General features: G+C 45.4%; 1 protein-coding gene across 1 annotated transcript in view; it reads left to right on the top strand.

The window, feature by feature from the left end:
• Nucleotides 1–12460, top strand: part of LOC124004990 (SH3 domain-binding protein 5-like) — a 47777-nt gene extending 35317 nt beyond the window's left edge. The window contains exons 4-9 of the mRNA XM_046313795.1: nt 6275–6439; nt 6650–6780; nt 7735–7777; nt 8082–8301; nt 9494–9826; nt 10348–12460. Coding sequence (XP_046169751.1) covers nt 6275–6439; nt 6650–6780; nt 7735–7777; nt 8082–8301; nt 9494–9826; nt 10348–10565 — 1110 coding nt within the window. The 3' untranslated portion in view covers nt 10566–12460. The remainder of the gene's footprint in view (nt 1–6274; nt 6440–6649; nt 6781–7734; nt 7778–8081; nt 8302–9493; nt 9827–10347) is intronic.
• Nucleotides 12461–12526: the final 66 nt, after the last annotated feature.

Raw genomic sequence — 12526 nt, 5'->3', positions numbered from 1 at the left:
TCATAGGTACACTTCAACTATGACATACAAAATGAGGGGGAAAAATCGTACATTGTTATTTTCTGGATTTTTTTTCTCATTTTGTCTGTCATAGTTGAAGTGTACCTATAATGAAAATTACAGGCCTCTCTCATCTTTTTAAGTGGGAGAACTTGCACAATTGGTGGCTGACTAAATACTTTTTTTGCCCCACTGTAACTACATTGTAATCACTTCTTATAAAATGCTGTATTTAATCCATTTTAGAATAAGGCTGTAACGTTAAAAAAAAGTGGAAATGTCTGAATACTTTCCGAATGAACTGTAAGTGTGCCACTAAGTAGCCTGCTATCTAGGAGTGGTTCCTGCTGAAGTAAAATAAAGACAGAGATAGATGCACAAAGAACATCGTGCTGTACAGTATTATGCTTCAATGCAGCATTATTTCTATGAACTGAGTCAGCCATTAGACTTTGTCTGATGAAAAGTCCTTTCTCCAGAGATCATTCCTTGTACATTATATTAAGTGGACAACACTGGGTGCATAGGGGGTTCCTGGGAGTGGGGCACGTTTTCTCAGCATGGAGTCTGCTTGTTGGGGTTAGTGGGAAAACAACTATGCAGAATGATTTTATAGTAGATCACTGAATGTGCTTACGGAGTGAAGGTGAAAGAGGGAGATACTTGTCTAAATAAGAGCATGTGTATGTTGCAATTCTCATGAACAACATGGCAAACCATTTTGTGAACGAGAGGCCCCGGTTGAATTCCTAGGCATTCAAGCTCATGACTCATTTATAGTGAAGTGATAGACACTGGTTAGCATGTGGTTGGACCCAACTCTCTATGTGCACATCAAGCCCATCCGTGTCATGAGAAGGTCTGTGAATGGGTTGTGTGATCACCACAAGGCAGAGGTTGTTTAGTTCGTGCTGAGTTGGCATTTGGAAGCTAATCAAATGACCATAGTAGGGAATGGGATGCTGTCTAAATCAATGGAATATCTTGGCTTGCAGATCCTTGTCTAGTAGAGTCTTGGCGTATACCACATACTGCTCCATAGGTCGTGATGAGAGCAGGAAATAATGATCACTTCATTTCACTTGTTTTCTTTACGGTGACTCAATGTGTTCCTCACTTCAATTAGTTCAGCAGAATCTCTAGTCACATGAGATCCTGTTGGAATTGTCCTCTGCTGTGACTTATTCATAAGTTGCTTGCAGCGAAGGAGACATGTCAGTGTAGATCTACCTTCACTTCCTCCCAAACTAGTCAGGCTACTGTAACTGAACAATAGTTCAGTTGGGATTTAGTTTTTGGCAGATCAGAAATGTTTTACCCTCCTTACTGTAAAACGTTGGAATGATATTTAACCTCTACAGGAAATGTACCCACGGACACACACTCATGCCCACACAGATACAGTAAATCACCCTCCCTTGACACGCTATTGGTGGGTTTGGGGCAAAGTGTTGAGTCAACGCTTTACTAGTACCCACAGATCAGAGAGGGATTTAGGGTATTAGTTCTAGTTACAGGGGGTTTCTGTCACTTTACTAGTACCCACAGATCAGAGAGGGGTTTAGGGTATTAGTTCTAGCTACAGGGGGGTTCTGTTGCTTTACTAGTACCCACAGATCAGAGAGGGGTTTAGGGTATTAGTTCTAGTTACAGGGGGTTTCTGTCGCTTTACTAGTACCCACAGATCAGAGAGGGGTTTAGGGTATTAGTTCTAGCTACAGGGGGGTTCTGTCGCTTTACTAGTACCCACAGATCAGAGAGGGGTTTAGGGTATTAGTTCTAGCTACAGGGGGGTTCTGTCGCTTTACTAGTACCCACAGATCAGAGAGGGGTTTAGGGTATTAGTTCTAGTTACAGGGGGGTTCTGTCGCTTTACTAGTACCCACAGATCAGAGAGGGGTTTAGGGTATTAGTTCTAGTTACAGGGGGTTTCTGTCACTTTACTAGTACCCACAGATCAGAGAGGGGTTTAGGGTATTAGTTCTAGTTACAGGGGGGTTCTGTCGCTTTACTAGTACCCACAGATCAGAGAGGGGTTTAGGGTATTAGTTCTAGTTACAGGGGGTTTCTGTCACTTTACTAGTACCCACAGATCAGAGAGGGGTTTAGGGTATTATAGTTCTAGTTACAGGGGGGTTCTGTCGCTTTACTAGTACCCACAGATCAGAGAGGGGTTTAGGGTATTAGTTCTAGTTACAGGGGGGTTCTGTCGCTTTACTAGTACCCACAGATCAGAGAGGGGTTTAGGGTATTAGTTCTAGTTACAGGGGGTTTCTGTCACTTTACTAGTACCCACAGATCAGAGAGGGGTTTAGGGTATTAGTTCTAGTTACAGGGGGGTTCTGTCGCTTTACTAGTACCCACAGATCAGAGAGGGATTTAGGGTATTAGTTCTAGTTACAGGGGGGTTCTGTCGCTTTACTAGTACCCACAGATCAGAGAGGGGTTTAGGGTATTAGTTCTAGCTACAGGGGGTTTCTGTCGCTTTACTAGTACCCACAGATCAGAGAGGGGTTTAGGGTATTAGTTCTAGTTACAGGGGGGTTCTGTCGCTTTACTAGTACCCACAGAGCAGAGAGGGGTTTAGGGTATTAGTTCTAGCTACAGGGGGGTTCTGTCGCTTTACTAGTACCCACAGATCAGAGAGGGGTTTAGGGTATTAGTTCTAGTTACAGGGGGGTTCTGTCGCTTTACTAGTACCCACAGATCAGAGAGGGGTTTAGGGTATTAGTTCTAGCTACAGGGGGTTCTGTCAGTTGCTATGACTGACAGATTAGAGAGGAAAATTGGATAAATGAGAAAAGGATTAGCTTTGCAGCAATGCAACACACACACAGGAAGTCTAAGCCTAAGCTTCCACTTTGTACTGTACCTCAGCATAACTGAGGCTGGAGGAGGGAACTGTTTTGGAGTTTATCCATTACTATGTGACCCGGTTGGGCTAAAATGAGGACAGAGAGTAAAGTGGTAATACTTGTATGTTCTCTCTGGCAGCAGTCTACGATGTTTTGGTGGACCTCAGAACAGAACATTCAGAGTGGGTAGGGAGGGATGGGTTGACATAAAGCTGGATGTTACTGATAGAACCAATAGATACCAATAGGAAAAAAGATGTGGAGCCTTGTTTTATACACACATACAGACAGACAGACATGCAGACAGACAGACAGACACGCAGACAGACACGCAGACAGACAGACACGCAGACAGACAGACACGCAGACAGACAGACAGACACGCAGACAGACAGACAGACACGCAGAAAGACAGACAGACACGCAGACAGACAGACAGACACGCAGACAGACAGACAGACACGCAGACAGACAGACAGACACGCAGACAGACACGCAGACAGACAGACAGACAGACAGACAGACAGACAGACAGACAGACAGACAGACAGACAGACAGACAGACAGACAGACAGACAGACAGACAGACAGACAGACAGACACGCAGACAGACAGACAGACAGACAGACAGACAGACAGACAGACAGACAGACAGACAGACAGACAGACAGACAGACAGACAGACAGACAGACAGACAGACACGCAGACAGACACGCAGACAGACACGCAGACAGACAGACAGACAGACAGACAGACACGCAGACAGACAGACAGACAGACACGCAGACAGACACGCAGGCTTACACGCACAGACATATGTGCTCACAGACGCACACAGAAACGCGCACACGCACAGACACACATGCGCACAGACACACTCGCACAGACACTCGCGCGCACAGACACACTCGCACAGACACTCGCGCGCACAGGCACAGACACAGCTGCGCGCACAGCCGCAGGCACAGCCACGCGCACATACACAGGTACAGACACAGACGCGCACACAGACACAGACACACAGGTGAAGTGTTTGGCAATAACTCTATTAGCTGTGATGTCTTTGAGCCCTAAATCTCTTCCCCTGCTGTATACAGTAAGTGTCAAATGAGACGATGCAGGTATACTTTGCTTATACAACCATGTGTCATGCCGTCATGACCTTTGTGTTTTCTCATTAATTAGTCCTTTTGATGTTAGGAACACCTTAGGTACAAGACAGTTTGGCGTGTTTCCATAGTCAGTCACAAGGACCTTTGGTGGCTTGTTTGTTATTTCGCCTAGTTGCTATTTTTCATGCTGACTCAACAGCTGATTTGGTTTATTCCTGTCAATGTTTGAGCTAAAAGTTTTGTGTCTCTTGTTTTTAAAAACAGCATTTTATAAGAAGTGCTTACATTGTAGTTACAGTGGGGCAAAAAAAGTATTTAGTCAGCCACCAATTGTGCAAGTTCTCCCACTTAAAAAGATGAGAGAGGCCTGTAATTTTCATCATAGGTACACTTCAACTATGACAGACAAAATTAGAAAAAAAAATCCAGAAAATAACATTGTACGATTTTTAATGAATTTATTTGCAAATTATGGTGGAAAATAAGTATTTGGTCAATAACAAAAGTTTATCTCAATACTTTGTTATATACCCTTTGTTGGCAATGACAGAGGTCAAATGTTTTCTGGAGGTCTTCACAGGGTTTTCACACACTGTTGCTGTTATTTTGGCCCATTCCTTCATGCATATCTCCTCTAGAGCAGTGATGTTTGGGGCTGTTGCTGGGCAACACCGACTTTCAACTCCCCCCCCAAAGATTTTCTATGGGGTTGAGATCTGGAGACTGGCTAGGCCACTCCAGGACCTCGAAATGCTTCTTACGAAGCCACTCCTTCGTTGCCCGGGCGGTGTGTTTGGGATCATTGTCATGCTGAAAGACCCAGCCACGTTTCATCTTCAATGCCCTTGCTGATGGAAGGAGGTTTTCACTCAAAATCTCACGATACCTGGCCCCATTCATTCTTTCCTTTACACGGATCAGTCGTCCTGGTCCCTTTGCAGAAAAACAGCCCCAAAGCATGATCCCCCCCCCATGCTTCACAGTAGGTATGGTGTTCTTTGGATGCAACTCAGCATTCTTTGTCCTCCAAACACAACGAGTTGAGTTTTTACCAAAAAGTTATATTTTGGTTTCATCTGACCATATGACATTCTCCCAATCTTCTTCTGGATCATCCAAATGCTCTCTAGCAAACTTCAGATGGGCCTGGACATGTACTGGCTTAAGCAGGGGGACACGTCTGGCACTGCAGGATTTGAGTCCCTGGCGGCGTAGTGTGTTACTGATGGTAGGCTTTGTTCCTTTGGTCCCAGCTCTCTGCAGGTCATTCACTAGGTCCCCCCGTGTGGTTCTGGGATTTTTGCTCAGCTTTCTTGTGATCATTTTAACCCCACGGGGTGAGATCTTGCGTGGAGCCCCAGATCGAGGGAGATTATCAGTGGTCTTGTATGTCTTCCATTTCCTAATAATTGCTCCCACAGTTGATTTCTTCAAACCAAGCTGCTTACCTATTGCAGATTCAGTCTTCCCAGCCTGGTGCAGGTCTACAATTTTGTTTCTGGTGTCCTTTGACAGCTCTTTGGTCTTGGCCATAGAGGAGTTTGGAGTGTGACTGTTTGAGGTTGTGGACAGGTGTCTTTTATACTGATAACAAGTTCAAATAGGTGCCATTAATACAGGTCACAGGTGGAGGACAGAGGAGCCTCTTAAAGAAGTCTGTGAGAGCCAGAAATCTTGCTTGTTTGTAGGTGACCAAATACTTATTTTCCACCATAATTTGCAAATAAATTCATAAAAAATCCTACAATATGATTTTCTGGATTTTTTTTCTCATTTTGTCTGTCATAGTTGAAGTGTACCTTGATGAAAATTACAGGCCTCTCTCATATTTTTAAGTGGGAGAACTTGCAGAATTGATGGCTGACTAAATACTTTTTTGCCCCACTGTATATAGAGACACTGGATATAGTAATTTCTTGACTGAAGAGCCCATTGTTAATTTCCTGTGAGAGGAAAGTGTTCTCTTGAGGTGTACAGATCAAGGATTTGGCCTAGTATGAGCATTGGCCAGCTGCCAGTAGGGGCAGGGGTTCAACCCCTATGGCCAGACATGGCCCACATAATATTTCATGGTGACAGAGAACTTGGCTGGCGACAGAATGTCATGGCCTCTTCAGGTGCCCGTCTGGCAGGCTGTCACGCTACCCGTTGCCCAGGCCCAGCTCGAGACCCAGTCATGAAGTATGTCTGGTAGGGTCTCATCCCATCTGTTGTGCAGATGATTCTGCAGGAGACCCAGTGAAGGTCTGGTTCTGTGGCTGATCTCAGGGCATATCTGACATGTTGACTCTCTACCCATTGCCCAGGCTCAGCTGGAGGCCCAGAGAGCCACCCAGGACTTCCAGAGGGCCACGGAGGTGCTGCGTGCGGCCAAGGAGACCATCGCCCTGGCAGAGCAGAGGCTCCTGGATGAGGACACCAGGCAGTTTGACTCAGCCTGGCAGGAGATGCTCAACCACGCCACCCAGAGGGTGAGTACCGTACTGCATGGAGGGGGAGGAGGGAATGGGGTGCTGCGAATTGCATTAGTGCAACATGACTGTCTGTCAAACCTACATTTGACACCTGAATGTTACTATTCAAAGGTTAAAGGCATAATGTGGTTGGAAATTGATGCTTCGCAAGTTAGGAAGTCACATTTCCGTGTAGTTGCGAGACTGAGTTCTGGTTGGCTGTTGCAGGTGATGGAGGCGGAGCATACAAAGACGCGGAGTGAGCTGGTGCACAAGGAGACGGCAGCCAAGTACACGGCAGCCATGGGCCGCATGAAACAGCTGGAGAAGAAACTCAAACGCACCATCAACAAGTCCAAGTGGGTCCCATATGACTGTGTTGCGACCACAACCCAACTACACCGTAGTTAAAAGACTGAGAAGTCAAAGTGAACCTGATACGACCACTGCGTCAATTACCGAATGGTCTGCGACTCTCACATTCACACACCCATGTTTATTGTCAACAGTGACCTTTTGCAAGACATTGATCTTTCATGGCGGAGATTTTTCAGTAGCTTGAAAAAGGTCAACTTGAACAAAATAAATGAATATAAATGTGCAACAAGTAAATGTGAAACAGTGGAGGCTGCTGAGGGGAGGACGGCTCGTAATAATGTCTGGAAAGAAATGAACGGAATGGCACCAAACACATGGAACCCATGTATGTAATGTATTTGATACCATTACACTTATTCCTCGAGACTGTCCTCCCCCAATTAAGGTGCCACCAAACTCCTGTGGCGTGCAAGTGTCATTTTCGACCTTTGATGAAGAAGTAGTGGCTGTTTTTGTTCCTAGCAGCACAAAGAGAGACAATGTGGTGGTGTTCTGGTTAGTATATACTGTCAGGTTCTTACTAAACTCCATAGACTGGAGGTCTGTGTTGGGGAGGGAGTGTATAGTGTAAAGTAGTTTCCCTGCTGTGACTGGGGCTGTTGCCAATTACATATGGTCTTAAACAGCTTCCTTGTCTCCTTTCCGTCATCACCACAGATCATGTACTTGATATGTGTAATTAGTATGGTTGAAACCTATTTAGTGTCATGAAGATGAGATGAGAAAAGAGACCGTTTTAGAGTGTTGGGACTGAGCCTGTCTTGCTCTGTGTTGCCTCAGCTCTCTGTCTAATCCTTTCTCCATGGTTAGCTCATCTAATGTGATAACCCTATATCTCACCCTGTTGCCTTGGTGATATGTACACAGCTGTTCTGAGTTGTCATCGCCTCTAATCTTTATCCTTCCCTATTTTTTTTTCCCCCCTCTTCCCGCAGACCTTACTTTGAGTTGAAGGCAAAGTACTACCTACAGCTTGAGGTATGTGTGCACTACACTACACTACACTACACTGGAATTTGCCTGCCTTTATAGACCTTTTTAAAGGTCTTTTAGATTTAAGGAGTCTTACTGTCTTGTTATTGTGGACTCTGCACTGTGGTTAGATCTTTACTGATGTGACCTAGGTCAATAAACTTTGACCTTGAACATATTGCCATGTCATCTCAGGTCTAAACCATTTATGGCAATACTGGTTTCTCCTTCTGCCTTTGCGTGAGTGTGTGTACTTAACCTTGTATAGCAAGCTAATGCTAACAATGACTCCCTTTCTGTCCGTCTGTAGCACCTAAAGAAGAACGTGGATGAGTTGCAGGCCAAGCTGAGCCAGGCTAAAGAAGGGTACAAGACAGCTCTGAGAAACCTGGAGATGATCTCAGACGAGATCCACGAACGCCGACGCAACTCGGCCATGGGCCCCCGGGGGCGGGGCGTGGGCGCCGATGGTGACAGTGTCGCAGTGGATGACATTGCCAGCTTCAAGATGGAGTCAGATGGCATCTCCAGTGAGTACACTTACAATGCATGATGTTCTGGTCATTTCATTTCTGTGCTTGAAAACTGCAGAAACTGTTCTTGGATCAGCTGTCCTACATAGTGAGGCTAAACAGGCTATTCTTTGAAAACATCAAGATGGTGTCCGAGATCATCTCCAGGCTCCTGAGAGGGTTGCCTGTTTTCTTGGAATGTTTTCCTAGAATTGGAACATTAAAGGCGCACAGGATGTTTGAGGTTGACTTTAATGAAAGTGAAGCACTGCCCTGCGTTGGTGTCTAAATAATGTACAATACATGCTAAATGTGCTCTTTTGAAGTCTGTTAATTACATTTTCTTTCAAAGGAAATTCCTGTTTAATTTAAAATGCCTGTATTGACTTTGCAGAGGATCCCATGATATGTCAACTAGCCTAGAGACAGCATTACTGTTTAAGCTCCTATGGTTAAGGTTAGGACTTGACTCATGACAGCTGATCCTGAATCAGTTAAGTGCTGAAGATACACACTGTGATGAGATTGAGGCTGAACTGTAGTCAGACGAAAACCGTGGATGTTCACAGCAGTGTGTGTCACTCACTGATCCACCGCCCATTGTCCTGAATTATGGGCTGCGGGATGATGTTTCCATGGCAACCTCAGAGCCCTACTGCTGGCTGACCCACTTAGCCGCCATTGGCTAAGGTTATTGCTGTTGCGCGTTAACCCACATAAACAGTTTTATGCTGTGTCTGTTTCAAACTCTCCAATGGCAGTAAACAAAAGAATCAGCGATTGCCCATAGTTCAAGGTCATAAAAACATTCCTTCATTCATACAGTCGCCAACCATGTTGGAATTTGTGACTTTTGACCCCTACATGGGAAATGGATCTCATATTAGTCTTGAAGTGCTCTACACTCCCACTTTCAGTGTAAAGTATGTGTCTGCAGTATTTCAAGGAGTCTCTCTCCCCCTTCTACCCACCATCTGTCTCCCTCGTTTTATTTTTCTTCCTACTCCCTTTCTCTACGTTCCTTACCCTTGCCCTCTCTCTCCCTCCCTTTTTCACCTAAACCCCTTCACACTCAATCTCCAGCTTCCTGTTTGCTCTTTGGAGAATGTGTATTTAGTGGATGCCACATTGATGCTCTGCATGTACACTCAGTTGTACAGTAAAGGCTTGTTACATCTCAACCACTCTTCCCCTCTCTCTGTCTCTGCAGTGACGTCTGAGTCGTTTGAGGATGAGACCTGCAGCAGCAGTGCCATGTCAGAGGAGGACTCAGAGACCCGCTCCACCTGCAGCCTGGTCTCCTCCTCCCACTCCCCCAACAGCCTCCAGGACCTCCCCTCGCCCTGTCCCTTTGCCAGCTCTTCCTCGCCCTCGCCCTGCCCCTCCTCCTCCTCCTCCTCTTCCCCTGCTCCCACCTCACGCCCCTGCAGTCTGGACCTTCCCAGCCCAGTCTCGCTGTCTGACTTTGGCCTCATCTCTCCTGTCCTGGGACCACGCAGCGAGTGTAGCGGGGCGTCATCACCGGAGTGTGACCTGGAGAGAGGTGTGTGTGTGTGTGCGCGTGTGCCAAAAAAGGAAAGCTGGGCTTAGAGAGTGTATTTGCATACTGTATGAGGTAGTGTGTACATATGCAGACAAGTGAAAAAAAGAGAGAGATTGATGTTGTGTGTGTTTATTGTCAGTAAGACATATCGTCTTCTGCTTCCTGTCTGACTTGCACCTGAGCCAGAGGAGAGACCTATTAGTCATAGTGACAGCTAGCCTAGTGCTTAGGCCAGAGCAGGTGAAGAGGCACAGGCAAGCAGTACTGCTGCGGGATACATCCTAATCTCCACTGGGTCCCTAAGAGCCTGCGGAAGGTTTTGGACCAGTGAGAAAGGATAACAGTGGGAACGTTTAGAAAAAGACTTAGGTATGACAGTCTACGGGTGTGTGTGCAGGGCTTCCTAAACACAAAGTATATTCATTACTGTTTACGTGAGTTTTTTTGGGGGGGGGGCTCCCAATATACTTTATCTATCTCGATCACCAGGCTCACACAACATACCTCTCTGTGTGTTTCAGGTGACAGAGCAGAGGGAGCGGAGGGTGAGCTGGACAATACTGTAAACAACAACAGCACCACCGTCCCAAACACCAAGAAGACCACGGGCCTGGAGGGCCGCCTTAGCTTCCTGTCTCTTCGACGCTCGCGCAGCGACAGCACCAAGAACGCCAAGCGCGAACGTCAAAGCCGTTCCCAGACCCCCACCCAAACTGTGGTTCTGATCAACGGGGTGTGAAGAGGAACGCTAATCCACAAGCTAACCCCATCACCTGCTTTGTGTGCCAACATGCTGTATTGCCAGTAACCACACACACATTCCATTCTACCCCATGAACTAATACTGGCTAAGTAAACAGAAAGTGACTCAGTATGAGATACTATGAACTAAATGGTCAGTGTATATACAGTTCATATGGATTATGATGAGAAGAGACTTAAGACCCAACCCAGGGTGAGTGAGGTCATTAAACCACCACTTCCTATAGAAAGGACCTTTCACCCTTTTGACCTCCCTCCCATAGCGTTGAGACCTCAGTCAGATTGACTTCCAATAATTCCCTACTGTACTCCACACACATTAAGGACAGTGCTGGCTAACATCCTATGGGTGGGGGCCCATGGTATATGAGGGGAAATGGGACAGTGTTTTTTTTACTGTGATATTCTCCCTGAGAGGGAGCTGCACTTCTAGACAAGATGTGATTCTATTGTTGGTAAATGAAAGAATGCACTCCCAGCTTCGACTATTAGAAATGGGGATTATTTATAAAACGTGATGTCTCAGTGAATGTGCCACATGTTTTACCAATACAGAAATTTGTCAAATTCAAAACATTGATAGCAATATGTGTTATGCTTTTGTAAAAGAAGAGCACGTATGAGGCCAAGATTTAAAGTCAAGATTTCTAAAAAAGAAACAAGTACATTTATGGAGTTGGAAGTTTTGTGAATAACCCTCATAACTTGTAATATTACTCTGCTATATCCTCTCTGATACTTGACATGTGAATACTCTCACCATTATGTAATCATGTGTACGGCATATAGAGCCTATGGCAACTGCTTCATGTTACCATGGAGACGTAACAGCCCCCTGACTGGTATCTCTTCGGACAGCCTGTGCATTTGTCCAATAGGGTGTCTTCAGAATTGGACTTTATTCTATTGCACAACTAATTTCCCAGTGAGCTAACTGTGAATCCATCTCGCCTGCAGTACACATAAAGCTGGACTTGGAATCTGATTGAACGAGAGTATAATAATTGTGTGGGGTGAGGCTACAGTAGATATACCCTCCCCTCTTCGCTCCCTCCATCCTGTGGTTCTTCAGTGCCAGGGAAATGTGCCTCCAGACACCCTCTAGCCCTCCTTCCATCCATCTCCCTGTCATGGCATCCCCAATGGCCCGGTACTGAGGGACAACATCCACCCACGGACGGTAACACTAAGAACTGAGCAATAGCGCAAGGACAGAACTTTTGATAACCATATCTGCCCATGGACACGTTCATATAGAGTTCTCTGTAACGGAATGCAAATGGCCAGCCTGGTAATTCTCAGAATCTGAGGATGGTTTTGTCTTGGACCAATCTTGAGGATAACGTGAAACTAGATGACTGAATGAAACTGATGGTGAAGAATGATGAGGCCTTTTGTGGAAACTGACAGAATAATTGATAAGTGTTGTGATTTCTGATGGACAGTATCAGCTACAGTAAGTTGTAGATCCATATTGGCTAAAGTGGCACACAGTAGACTGTCAGATGTTTGTGAGGCCTAGTCGTCTGTCTCAAATAGTGTTAAATTGTCTTCCTCTCCTGGTCTCCTTATGCTCCATGGCCACATGGGAAAGGTATTTGGTCACCGAGTTATGAGAAAAGCAAGCTATTGCACAAGCGTATGCAGTCTATTTGTTATTGTGAACACTCCAGTCTATGTATGTAGTGTACAAATGTAATGATGTGTCGATGTTTATCTCTGTCCCCCTCCGCTGGGGAATATAAGGATATAACCATGAACAGTCCCTGTCATAGCCATTTTCTTCCATTATGTTAAGAGTAACTTTCCATTGTGTCTCCAGTTTATGTGCCTGTTTTCTGAAAATAATCCAATAAACTGATGTTCACTGCAGACTTTGTTCATTTCTGAAGTTCTATACAAATGTAGATCAACTAATCTTTTGTCTTTTTTCCCTCA

The sequence above is a fragment of the Oncorhynchus gorbuscha genome, linkage group LG19 (genome assembly GCF_021184085.1).
Source record: "Oncorhynchus gorbuscha isolate QuinsamMale2020 ecotype Even-year linkage group LG19, OgorEven_v1.0, whole genome shotgun sequence".
NCBI classification, from domain to species: Eukaryota; Metazoa; Chordata; class Actinopteri; order Salmoniformes; family Salmonidae; genus Oncorhynchus; species Oncorhynchus gorbuscha.
This window is presented reverse-complemented; position numbering and strand designations above follow the sequence as displayed.